At 37.3% G+C, this 13,946-nt stretch overlaps 1 protein-coding gene across 2 annotated transcripts in view; it reads left to right on the forward strand.

Moving 5' to 3' along the window:
- Nucleotides 1–13,668, forward strand: part of AP1G1 (adaptor related protein complex 1 subunit gamma 1) — a 71,426-nt gene extending 57,758 nt beyond the window's left edge. For both annotated transcript variants that reach the window (XM_070263098.1, XM_070263099.1), the window contains exons 18-23: nucleotides 154–295; nucleotides 491–617; nucleotides 4,397–4,504; nucleotides 4,623–4,783; nucleotides 7,916–8,014; nucleotides 9,462–13,668. In XM_070263098.1, coding sequence (XP_070119199.1) covers nucleotides 154–295; nucleotides 491–617; nucleotides 4,397–4,504; nucleotides 4,623–4,783; nucleotides 7,916–8,014; nucleotides 9,462–9,563 — 739 coding nt within the window. In that variant the 3' untranslated portion in view covers nucleotides 9,564–13,668. The remainder of the gene's footprint in view (nucleotides 1–153; nucleotides 296–490; nucleotides 618–4,396; nucleotides 4,505–4,622; nucleotides 4,784–7,915; nucleotides 8,015–9,461) is intronic.
- Nucleotides 13,669–13,946: the final 278 nt, after the last annotated feature.

Below are 13,946 nucleotides of genomic sequence, written 5' to 3' on the forward strand. Positions count from 1 at the left end.
TTCTTGTAATCCACCTTCTATTTTAGTGTGTCTGTTGGGGGATGGGGAGGGGAGATAGCTCTCCATGTTTGGCTCCAATATAGTTGCAGTGATTATTTTGGGGAGGGAATCTAGGTTAACTGCCTAGAATTTAACCACTTCAGATTCTTCTAGGTCTGCCCTGCTTGAGAGAATGCCTGTCATGGAAAAAGTGACCACGAATGGCCCTACTGAGATTGTGCAGACAAATGGGGAGACAGAACCAGCTCCACTAGAGACCAAACCACCACCCTCTGGGCCACAGCCCACAAGCCAGGTAGCTTTTCACTTGCTTATCTGGGGTCCTGATGATCCTACAGTTCCTTATAAGCTATCTCTTAGCTGATTCCCTTCAGTGTTCCTGGATTGATTGATGGTTCTCTTCCTTATTTATAAGTGTTGAAAGAACATTCCATTAGATGTAGATTAGACCAATGACTAATCAACTGAAATATTAATTTTTTTTGTTTAGGCCAATGATTTATTGGATTTGTTGGGAGGAAATGATATAACACCTGTTATTCCAACTGCACCTACAAGCAAACCAGCTTCTGCTGGTGGAGAACTTCTTGATTTGCTGGGGGACATCAACCTTACAGGTGAGGCCAGACTGGAGTTATTTAATGCTTGGATAGGGATAAAGGCCTTGGGGAAAAACTACACTGAACATAGACACATGATTCAATTGAAGATGGGAGACACTAAGTGAGAAGCAAGACTAGAATCTTCACAACATCTGGGATATAAGCTGCTATAGTAACAGTGCTCTTGAGATAATTCCTAGGGGTTCCTTAAAGTCCAATTTTTAATTTTGGGAGAATAAATTACTCATAGTATTTTAAAATAGAAAGGACTTTCTCTTTCAGGCTAGAAAAGAAGTATATCCCAAGTCACCTCTACTTTTAGTTAGTGTCCCAAGATACTACTTTTTCTAGGTTTCTTTCTACTCATGGTTGGTTTTCAAGAGCTATGACCATTTGTGGAGAATGGAGAGATATTAACCTACTATTTCCCTCCCTCCCTCCCTTCTCTTCTCCTCCTTTCCTCCCTCCCTATTATTAAAGCAATGGAAAGAGAAAATCATCCATAATTATAATATTCAAACATAACTTTTCATTTGGGAATATTTTTTCTTATCTTTGTTTATGGAGTAGACATTTGTAATTGATATGTTCAGCATTATAAACCCCTGAGTCCAAGAGTATCGCTGTAGGATATTATTTCTATCTTAAGTGATTTCTTTGAAAGTATAATGGAGTGTCACAGCATACATGACCTCAAGTAGAAAACAGCCGTAGGATGAGGATTTTGGGTGGTCATATAAACTGGCAGTCACAGGCTAAATGATTTTTTCCTTACACAGCAGCCTTCCAGAGCTTATGGTTTATATCTGTGTCTTAACAAAATTTCAAAATGTTACTTCCTATGTACTTTTGAGTCATTCACAGATAGTCTATTCAAATCTTCAGATGCCAAAAGCTATACTGGATATACGGAAAAGCAGAAACAATACAAACCCCATAGTTAAAACTTAGTGTATAGATGATATGCTTTACTTAACATACTCACATTTCCATGTTAGTACATAGTCTTCACAATTATACTTTAAATGGTTGTCTAACATTTCATCAATAAGTTTACACCATTATTTACTCAATTCCTTACTATTGAGCATTTTTGTTTGCGTCCAGATTTTTCTTATAATAACTAATGCCTCAACAAATATCGTTATATCAATTTGTCCTTATTTTGGTTTACTTTCTTAGGCTAAGTTACTTAGTCTTTCTGAATCTGTTTACGATAAGGATGATAAATACTTACCTCAGAGGATATTTGTGAGGAAAGGGGCTTATTCAGTGCATGCATGGCACATAGTAGACACTTGGTAAATGTTATTTACCTTATCCTCAATGTATATGGCCACCAGTTTCACTATATGGTCATGAGTATTTTGTATTATCATTTTAAAAAAGCGCTAACAGATGAAAGATTGTCCTTGTTATTTTGTTAATTTTTATTTTTTCAATCACAGGAAATGTTTCATATTTATCCACCTATTTGCATTATACTTGAATTTCCTTTTTGCACATTCCTTTTGTATCCCTAACTCATTTATCATGAGGTCTTAATGTTTTTTGTTCTTACTTTCTTGTTTTCCCAGTGTTATATCAAAAAGCAAAATGATAAAATGTTAAAAATTTTCTTTTCCTTATTCATAATGTGTTTTAAGTGCATTTTTCCATTTTTGTTACATTTTTAAGTTAAAAATTTTTGAGTTCTAGATTCTTTAAGCCAGTATTACAGTTATATCCTAATGCTTAGTAATTTAAATCAGTGGGAATTAGGAAATTAGCATGTGCTTTTAGAGGAATTGGAGCACTGAGTTTCTGTTGTTTCCCAAAACCACCTATTGTACCTTTACAGGAGAAAAAAGCTAAAATTTGAGGGAGTTAGGGACCCATATCTTACCTATATATCTTGGATAGTCTCTGATTTTCCGTAGGAACACATTTCTAAAATTGTTTTGTAAATAAGAATTATGAGAAAATTACTAGATTAGGTTTATAAAAACTAGGAGACCTATATGAATATTTCTTTGTGTACTTCATTGGTAATCTGTGTGCACATTCTGTGGTGTTCACATTTGTTTTAGCTTCTTGTGTTTTGCTTAGCCATCTGTATTTCTACCTTCCTTGCTAATTTTTAGTATGTTTTTTTCTAGTTTGTATATTTTCTTTTAAAAGATATTTCAACCTTTATTTTGTTATTGTTTTTTAAAATGATGTACTTTCAGTTAATTTCCATAGGTAGTTTGAAATCTGTTTAAGTATAAAATGCATTCTCTTTATTTTGCTGAATTTTCTTATGCCTCTTCTTAGAATCCTGATTTCTCTCAGTTCCTGGTCATGTTCTATCACTTGCCCTCTATTGTATGATCCTCAACTTGTTCTTATTTGGAAGGATAAAATAAAAATGGTAATCTGGTGATTTCTTCCCTCCACTCCATACCATCCCTCTCTAGAGTGTGTGTGTTAAAATTTTGTTATGCAATATTTAACATCTATAAAATTCAATAAATGGCTTGATCTACTTAGCTTGTAAAATAAAATATTATTCTAAGAGTTGACATCCCATGTGTACTTTTCCCTCGTCTCCTTCCCTCTTGATCCCAGAGGTAACTACTGTCTATCCCAGAGCAGTATTTAGCTTTGGTTTGTTTGCATTCCTGTGCATTTCTTGATATAGTGTATAGTATTGTTTTGCCAATTTTTACCTTTTTAGAAATGATATCCAACTGCGTGTCCTTTTGTACCTTGCTTTTTTGCTAAACATTGTATTTGTGAGAATAATCTATGTTAAGTGTGTTTCTGTTGTATATGTATAGTATTTCATTTTGTCAGTGTACCATAGTTTACTTATCCATTATTTTGATGATAGACATTTTGATTGTTTCTAGTAGTTCACTGTTAGAAACTACCTTGCAATGCACACTTTTTGTTCGTGTCTCCCTGTGTACATATATGCAGGAATTAAAAGCATTCTTAAGAAAGGCATTGGTTCTCAGCTGGGGGAGATTTTACCCACCAGGTGCTGGCAGTATCTGGAGATATTTTCGGTTGTCGTAACTGGGAGGATGCTATTATTATTTAATGGCTGGAAGCCAGGGGTGCTGCTAAACATCCTACAGTGCACAAGACAGCCCCCCACAACAGAGAATCATCTAGCCTAAAATTTTATTAGTTTTGAAGTTGAGGAACTTTAGTTTAGGGGTATATTCGTGTTCGGCTCTACTATTGCCACCTTGTTCTCCAGTTTGGTGTGGTACCAGTTTATGGTCCTGTGACAGAGGTTTGGGAGTCCCCATTGCTCCATATTCTTACTGGTATCTGGTATTATCAGACATTGAAATTTTCACCATTCTGATGGATGTGAAGTAGTATCTCATTGTGGTTTTAAGTGCTGTTTTCCTCATTGCTGGTAAGATTGAGTATCTCTTTTCGTAAGATGCCCTTTTCATTCATGTTCCCTCTTCTGTGAACTTCTTGTTTATATCTCTTACCGCTTTTAAATTGGGTTTTTTTCTTATTGATTTCTAGAAGATATTTATAGTTCTAGATACCCATCCATTTGTTATTTTGTAGCAAACATTTTCTCCTGCCTGTGGTCTATTTTTTTTATAGTATTTTTTACTGAACAGAAGTTATTCATTTTAAAGTGTGTGAATTTTTCTTTCTTTCTCTTTATGGTTTATGCTTTATGCGTCCTATTTTTGGAATCCTTCCCTTAAGCTGAGATCATAATAATTTTCTCCTGTTTTTTCTCGGTGAGCTTTGTCATGCTGGCTAAGACTGACTTAATGTTGGAATGTTTCGTTTAGGTGCTCCAGCTGCTGCTCCTGCCCCTGCCTCAGTCCCACAGATATCACAGCCCCCTTTCTTGTTGGATGGGCTTTCATCACAGCCGCTCTTCAATGACATTGCTACAGGTATGATTACTAGTGTTGTCATCATTAGAGCAACAAGGTAGTTATTGAAAAAAGCAAATAATAATTCTGCAAGCATTAGACTGTCTACAATTAGACTGATTTTCCTGTGCTTTCCCAGGCATCCCCTCCATCACAGCATACAGTAAGAATGGCTTGAAGATAGAGTTCACCTTTGAACGGTCAAATACCAACCCTAGTGTCACAGTGATAACGATACAGGCCTCCAACAGCACAGAGCTTGACATGACGGACTTTGTTTTCCAGGCTGCAGTACCAAAGGTACTATAATATCTTCTTTGCCTTTTTCCCTTGATTAAAAATTGGCTGATTTGTTTTCATGCATTCGGTAAGGGATATATATAAAATTAAGTTTATAGATTTAACCCAAACTAACAACAGTGTAGCTATTATGGTTCATTGAAGCATGTCATTTTTAGTGAATACTTTTTACTTGATCATAAATATTCTTACAGTTAGTATTATAGGATAAAGAAAGGACATTCTAATAGTAGTGAGAGAGCAGAATTCTACAAGATCGTTTGTTAATGCTAAGGACATTGAGGATAGGTTGGGGTTCAGTAATACAGCGGTAAAGACAAAAAATCAAATTCTAACATGGAATTAAAGTTAATTAAGATGAAGGACTTTATCAATTTGGTATTCTGGTCTAGTCACTGGATCAGAATAAAAAGTTTTTATCTCTTGATATATAAATGAGAGAAACATTCCTTCATTAACATCTAGTTTACTATTGATACAGTGACTACTTGTTTTCGTAAATTGAAGTTTTGTTAATACCAAATCTTAGTTTAGGGAGTGTTTATGTCCATCTTTAAATAAGGAAAAGTTTTGAATAAAGAAAAATTTAGAATGAAGAGTGGGCAAAATTTTTCTGTGAAAGACAAGATAGTAAGTATTTCAGGCTCCATGGTCTCTGTTGCATCTACTCATTTCTGCTGTTAGAGTGCAAAAAGAGCCATAGACAGTATGTAAATGAAGGACTATGGCTCTGTTTCAAGAAAACGTTATTTATAAAAACAGATGTCAGGTCAGTCTTGGCCTGTGGGCCATAGTTTGCCAACCCCTAATGTAGACTAAGCTAATCTAATCTTTGCAGTGACATGTGAAGTATGACATTGAGACGACACATTTTTAGAAATTGAAAACCTTTTATTTGTGGTTACTGCTGACTTTTCCAACCTTCTTTACTTGCATCTTTTAGGAGCCAGAATAATACAGGCGTTTTAGAAGCAGTAGAATGAAGTGGTTTCAATATTAGTTGTACAACATTAAACAAGTTACTTCTGTGTCCCAGTTTCTTTATTTGCAAAGCGGGGTGGTGATGATATCTACTTCATAGGGTTCCTTTAAGGAATAAACAGTTTTATGTGCAGGTACTGTTTCAAGCACTTTTCCTGTGTTCGGTGCTCAGTAAATATTAACTACTGCAACTTATGGTTTTATACTTGTTACTTTAGGCTGCTGTTTTTGCGACATATCATCTCTGCTTCTTAAAGTCTGGCCTTATTCTTGGTGCTGTACAATGCCTATTTGCTTATTATGATGTAGCTCGAACTTCAAAGTGTCATATTTCATAGATTCTACTATTACTATTTTTACTTTTTATTATCTCTGAAATTGAGGTGCATTTTAAAATTGATACCTTGTCGTAGTTTAATTGGCAGCCTCTTTTTCTTTCTCAGTGGCACATAAAATAATGATGTGAATTACAATTAATGGCATCTTACATTTACTGAAATAAATGTAAATAAATGAATAATATTTTAGCTTACATAATTTATCTTGACAATAGAATTATGACTAAGACCCAAAATAGTAAGTCTGTGTGTTGAGATTAAATCTCTACTCTTGTAATTTTTAGCTCTAGAGAAGACTAGATAGACTTCCCTCTTCCTGCCACCTCCACTCCCTTTCTTTCTCTCTCCTCCCTGCCCTCCTCTCTTCTCTTCTCACCTTTTCCTCCTTCCCTCCCCTCCTCTCTCCCCCTCTTCTTTCCTTATCGCTCCCTCCTTCTCCTCTCTTTAATATTTTAGAAGAATAAACTTTCAGGAAAGATTTTTTTTTTAAGGATTTTATTTTTCCTTTTTCTCCCCAAAACCCCCTGGTACATAGTTGTATATTTTTAGTTTGGGTCCTTCCACTTGTGGCATGTGGGATGCCGCCTCTGCCTGGCTTGATGAGCGGTGCCATGTCCGTGCCCAGGATCAGAACCGGTGAAACCCTGGGCTGCCGAAGTGGAGCACACAAACTTAACCAGTCAGCCATGGGGCCGGCCCCTCAGGAAAGATTTTTAAATTGTAGTATGTAGAATTGCTACATACATACCATATTGTGCTGACAATGTGGTTTACCTGTCTTGCTCATAGCACTTTTATCTCTCTTCCCTGTAAACAAACAAACAAAACCCACCAGCACTCAACAAATTATGGCATTTGGCTTTTCCACATCTTTTGCTACAGGCTAGTTCTGCATGTAGTTTTTCCGTTGGGGTCTTGTGTCCCTACTGAATAGATCCTGATGTGTTCCACATACATATTAACAGGTTGGCTCTTTCCAGCCTTTCCTTCACCTCTGTCATGTAGGAGTAGACCTTGACACATTCCAGATTATGCAGCCTTTAGAAAACAAAAGTTCAAGTCTCCAGATCTCAACCACCGAAATAGATGAAAGCATGAAAGCCTGTAGTTAGTGACTGGTATGCTGGTTTTTAATTTTTTATTTCTTTTTAGCTTTTTTTAGCCACAGGCATCCTTTTTTTTTTTTTTTTTCCTTAATCGAACTCAGGGATTATCCCCTTGGTGAAACTTCTTTCTTTTTCTTCTTCTTCTCCCCAAAGCCCCCCAATATGTGTCTGTATATTCTAGTTGTGCTATGTGGGATGCCGCCTCAGTGTGGCTTGATGAGTGGTACCATGTCTGCAGCTAGGATCCAAGCTGGTGAAACCCTGAGCCGCGGAAGCAGAGCATGCAAACTTAAACACTTGGCCATGGGGCTGGCCCGGGCATCCCTTCTTTTACCTGCATAGTTGATCAGTTACTATTAAGTGAGGTTGCCAGAACAAAAATTGGTCACCTTTTGAAAAGTAGTAGGCTGAAGATCCTTCAGCCAGAAAGGAAAGAATGGCTCATTGGTAGTTTTCATGATCAACGCCTACCAGTGGGTTTTTCTAAACACCGTGAAGTGATAGTCAGCCCACATACTATGAATTGCTGATATCTGGAAAACAAATAGAACATAAATAGTACATAGTGGTAGTAGGTAATAGTAATAGTAGTAAGTAAATCTGTTACCTGAACCATCATCTGTGTATCTGACTTTTTTTTTGTCGACATCTCTGACATAGTATTGTGTGTATTACTTTTTCTGAAGAGTGCCCTTTGTTTCCCGTAGACATTCCAGCTGCAGCTTCTGTCTCCTAGCAGCAGCATTGTCCCAGCATTTAATACGGGGACCATCACACAAGTCATTAAAGTTCTGAACCCACAGAAGGTGAGTAGCACATTTGAAGATAGTATCTGAACAAGGTGTAAGCAAATTTCCTGAAATAAAATTGTGCTTTGTTTCTCTGAATTTTTTGACTTATAAGTCCTAGAAGAAATCTATGAAAACGTCTGGTCTAACCTGCTTATTCTTTTGTAGATAATAAATGGAGCCCAGACACATTAAATAGTTTTGTGACATCTTATTAAAATGCAGCTTTAAAAAAATTCTCTATTTAGAGGTTTAAAGATCTTGTTTTTTGCAAGAGGACAGAAAAAGCTTAGGTATTTTAATCTTTACACAAGTTGCAGTCTGAGATAAGCACGTTTGTTGAACTAAATGTCTACCTTTACTACTGTAATTATTAAGTATGCATAGCAAAAGTGGAGAATTTTTCATGAAGTAACCAAATGAAAAATAGCTTTAGAAACTGAAATTAAGCCATATTTTTTTTATTACATGTTCTCAAAGAAGTAAATTGACTTCACTTAATAGTAATCAGTTGACTAGTTTTCAGTTTTTGAAAATGGTTCAGAGAATTGCTTCACCTTGAAAGATCTCTAGTAGTGTCTCATAAATACCAGTATGATTTTCTCCTCTTGTAACACTCTGCTATCCAGCGTATTTTAAGTATTTGCCTGTAGCACAAGCACAAATTCCTTTGACGATCTGATACCTAGAGAGAGTAAAAATTTTCTTAGTGCATTAATATTTGAAATCTGCCATATAAAGTAAAAAGTACTTATAATTGACTTTTCTTAAAACTACTGCTATTACTTGTAAATTAACTCATTTTTTTCTTTTATGCCTTGGGAATGAAATGAGTTTATGTTTACATTTACAGTCATGCGTCACTTAGCGACGGGGATACATTCCAAGAAATGTGTTTTTAGGCAGTTTCATTGTTGTGTGAACGTCATACACAAGCATAGATGGTATAGTCTACCACACACTTAGGCTGTATGGTACCAATCTTAGGGGACCACTGTTGTATGTGCAGTCTGTCGTTGACTGAAGTGTTGTTATGCAGTGCTTGACTGTACTGTAGATTTTACAGACAAAGCAACAGTATATTTGAATATAGAACATAAGATGAGTATTTACCTCGTTTTTCTAGAAACTTGGATACACGAGTTGAATCTTTTTGAAAAGCACTCAGTGAATATTCCTATGAAAATGCTCCCAAGTGGTTCTGTCTTATTAATGCAGTTCTAGGATTGAAGCCAGCGATGGGTTCTGGAGATGGATTTCCTCTGTTTGACTGCATGATGTTGGCTCCTTGGCTAATAGCTAGAGTACTAGGTGGTTTTTGTTGTTTGCCTGTGTGTTATTTTTAAGAGACAGCTTTATTTTAAAATGATTGTTTTTTCTAAGATTAAAAGTTTATTTGTGGACTGGAGAGATTCTAGAGATTTTATTTCAATGTATAATTTGTGATTCTCTTTTCTTCTCACAGCAACAGCTGCGAATGCGGATCAAGCTCACATATAATCACAAGGGCTCAGCAATGCAAGATCTAGCAGAGGTGAACAACTTTCCCCCTCAGTCCTGGCAATGAGGGTCTGGCACCATTCTCATTCTTATCCCACTCAATCAAAGGAACTCTGGGAAGGAGGTTGTGATTGCTGGCAAGTCCCCCCCAACTGTACCATGGGCATAAGGAGCTGAAGAAAACTGTTGAGGAGGATTTTCCTGAAGTTATTGCTGACCTTGAAGCATTGTTAAAGACTAATCTCCTCTCCTCCACTGTTGAGGCCGGCTGCTTCTGGAGGCTACTTTGCACTCTTCCTCCTCTTCTCCTTTTTCCGCACTTCTCCACCCCTCCCATATTTACAGCCAGAATCAACATTCCCTGGGCCCCTGAGGAAATAAGCAGCTGGTCTGGAGGAGAGGACTGGAATCCATGACAAGAAAACACTCACTCTGTCTCTGCAGCAAAGAGTTGCCCCTTCTTTCTACTGTGTTTCTCTGTGGACTGGGCAAGGTGGGGTATTTATTCCTCACTAGCTGGGTTACCATCTTCAGGCGCTTTTTACATCTGGCATTCAGAATGGAAATGTAACAATGAACATTAGGGAGCCCTGCCTTTTTCTACTGGTTCCCCCAATGTTTGAAAGAGGCATTAGGCTCCTGGTAGCCTTTTCTGAGCATTGCTGTATACACACAGACACACATATGTATGTATGTTTGATACCAAGAACTGGTCAGACCTTGAGAGGTATTTGTAAACACTGGACAGATGCAGTTAAAAAGAGCTTTTGTTGAGATGTGGCATGAAGGATATGGTGCTCTATTTGTAATAGAAACTTCCAAGGCTCTTCCAGCTCCCCTTTCTCTCCATTCTATAGCTGTAGTCATGAACACTCTCCATGATTTTCAAAATTGATTCCCCCTAAAGTGCAAAGTGGACAACTTCTAAAAGATATATATATAATAATAGTTATTAATGCCCTTATTCTCACCATAAATTTTAAAGTTTCTTCTAAGCCCGTAACTTGCCTGTTGAACTATGGTAAATGGGTGGAAAGAGGAGTTCACTACTTTTAAAGATCAGACTCCTTAACAAAAGCACCTTTGCCCATAGGAAGAGTGAGTATCAGACTCATCCTAGAGCATATTGGAGTCATCTTCTTCCTTACTCCAAACCTCCCTTTTTATTTCCTGAGCCTGGCTTGGACCTTGGCATTCCGTTTGAATTCCTTCTTCTAACTGGAACATTTGTGTTGTATCTGTAACACTGGCACTGAAATAAAGACCACACGGTTAAAGAAATCTTTCCTATATTGTACTTTATGCTGTTGGATTGAAGCCTTGTAGCTTCCTTGCCCCCTATGTCAGAGGAAGTCCTATGGACACCATAGGGTAGGAATATCCTTACCTGAGTCTGGGAGATTAGTCTCTTGAGAGAGGCCAATCTCATGAGTATCTGCATCAAAGACTTGAGGTCTGGAGCTTCTTTTAAACTAGTGAGAGTGCCGAGTGCTTTTTAGGAAGGACCCTTGTGTTATCAAACCTTAACACTGAGTTGCTGGAATGAGGTAAGGTGAATCTCCTGTGGCACATGTTGAATGTACTGTGTACGTTCAGGTGCACAGGTGCCATGTCGGATATACTAAGGAAGAAAGGAAAAGTCAGGCCCACTTTGCTCTTAAAATGTTTGTAGTCATTACTGTATTGAGTACAGTATAATGAATACTTTGGCTTCGGTCTTAAACCTGGGTACAAATATCCATTTTTTTCTTCCATTTCACCAAGCCTTTACTTAAAATCTTCAGTGTCTTGTCAAATCTAGCTCTGTATCAGATGCTAGACTATTCCTAACATTTGACAGACTGGAGTTGAACTAAAGGCTCCAAAGGGAAAACCTGCTGGTCTTAATAATATACAGGAGCAAGATTTGCTAAAACGCACTCCACTGGGTAAATGGTTAACTGAGTCAAGAACAGGATATTATCTTGTGCGTGGTTTTTAGTAAAGTAAATGTGGACTAGTGTATATTTCAGACAACTGCTCTGCCTGTGCAATGAAAAATAGCCTTTAAAGGTTTCTTTACAGACTGATTTCATTGGATGGATACTTAATGCTGTGAAATGTGATAGGATTAACATAATATCGGTGGATTTCTTGAATAGAATTTGTCTAACATTCCTCTTTGTGGTAGAGGCTTTATTTTCTCTCTCACGTTTATAGTTAACCAGCTCAAGTTTCTTTAGTTGAACTGAGTTGAATCTCAGAAATCTGCTGAAGATCATGCTGTAAGACAGTGCTAGCTAATGGAGCTGGAAAGGATCTACTCTAGTCACAAAGCATCTCCTTGGGTGATCATAGTTTTGAGGTACAGTTATAGGATCATCTATAGCTTTGTCTAGAAGGGATAAAAATCATGGCCTTAACACAAAGGGTGCTGTGTAGAAGATGAAGTGATTTCTAACAGTGAACCTGAGCACCATACTGAAGGACTAGCGGCCACATAACTGCCTAGGATACTGATGGTTGTGAAGACTGTTTCAAATGATTGGATCTTTGAAAGCTTCAGCGTGCCTTAGTTTCTAGGATCAGAATTAGTTCTTCTCTCACTTGGCCTTGCTGCTAAAGGAGAAATCTCATTAATTTCTATGAATGCTTGCACATTTCAGTGATTTCTTTCCCTAGTATAACCATTCAAGGGGAAGCAGGTTTGGATAGATTTACAAACTTCAGAGCCATTGTGAGGAAAGAGTGATTTCCATGGCTGTTTTAATAACTCCAGGGTGATAAGCAGTGAGCCTACACACACTTACTTGGACAATTTCACATGCACTTTACCTCATTTTTTCCCTCTTGCAGAGTCATTTATCCTCTACCCACCCCTCCTCCCAGGAATCCTAAGGGAGAATTCATCTTAGTAATCTCAAAAAACTGTAGGAAGGGTGCTCTACCCGAGAAGCTTCTCCCACAATGCTCCGGTGCTGTTAACCTTGAGGTGATTTGGACAGTCATGGAATGTTTTATGCTGTGTATAGTGATCATCTGTTCATTTTCAGGTCTTTCTCATTTAAAGAAACATTCCTCAATGTAACATTTGGGAGGAGATTCTTTCCTCTTGCCAGGTTAAAGATGTGCTTCGTACCTCTTGTTTGTCCCATTTATATAAGAAAATAGACTTTTAAAACTGTCCAGCACTAACAATTTGAATATTTACATCTGCTATATAACATGCTTTCCATTTTTATGTTTTTCTAGAAGAAGTTGGAAGTTAGAGGATACTGTTTTTGAGGTTCAACTTCATAATCTTCCGCATTGGAAAATATTTGGGTCATGAGAACTAGGAGAAAGAAGGAGCTTGAATGTGTATAGTTTTTTCTACTGAATGTATTTTATCCATATTGTTCTAAACTGAGAGAGAGCTAGAGAGCAAAAAGTGGATATTCGTGAACTTTGTGGTTGGGGGAGAGGTAGTACATGGCTGTGTACTCATGAGTTGGGAGTGGGGAGGATCACTGAAGGTAAAATTGCTCAGAAAGTCCTGAAGTTAAAAACACTTTGTTTAGCTTTGGCTCAGGAGGGTGGGGCTGCCTGTAGAACTGGAAGTGAATAATCTTTTTCAAGCAATAGCAGTGAATGAGTCCCATCTCCAGGTTCCAGGACCTGGAACAGTTAAACTGTTAAAGAAAATGCTGAGGCAGCTTGCATGGTTGCTTCACAGACTTCCACGAGGCTGATTCTGGCTTCAAGATGGAGCATTGGAGTTGTTTTTGTTTTTGTTTTTGGAACCTGCTGTTGCGCTTTGTGTGTTTTGTTTTTGTTTTCTATTTGGGGGCCCCATGGGAAAGAGCTGAACTCTTTCCTCTGTGAACTCCCACTGTGTCCCTGTAAAGTCCCTTTTCTTTCATAATGTTGTAAGTTGCCTTTTCATTAAGCCCCATCACATCTTCTTTACTGTAAAAATATTAAAAGGCTGTTTCCAAGTGGGACGGCTGATGAAGTTCTAATTATTGCAGACATATTTTTGAGATGTAAAAAAATTTAAAATTAAATGATAAGTCTTAGAGGCGAGTGAGGAATAAAATGGATGTAAACATTTACATGGGATGCATTAGAATTCTGCTGTGTGTATTGTCTTTTGGTTGAAACAAATTATGAACAGTGACTAATAATAAAAAGTCAATACTCAATGATTTAAATTTTGCTTCCTCGCTTCTTACAAGTGGATTAGAGAAGCCTTGGATGAATTCTTATTCCAGAGCTTTGAACTAAACTCACTGACCTGTTAATGTTATTTTTACACAGAAATCTCACCAAGAAAGGAATTTGAACAACTTAAAAAAACTTGTAGTTACAGTGAAAAGTACAATTGGAAATTTTAACTATATGATTATTTCTGTGCTTATCTTCTCCACTTAGGTGAATTTTCACATAAGGCAAAGAAATAGCAAGGTGAAATGTGTATTAGGGGTGGTCA

The sequence above is a fragment of the Equus caballus genome, chromosome 3 (genome assembly GCF_041296265.1).
Source record: "Equus caballus isolate H_3958 breed thoroughbred chromosome 3, TB-T2T, whole genome shotgun sequence".
NCBI lineage: Eukaryota > Metazoa > Chordata > Mammalia > Perissodactyla > Equidae > Equus > Equus caballus.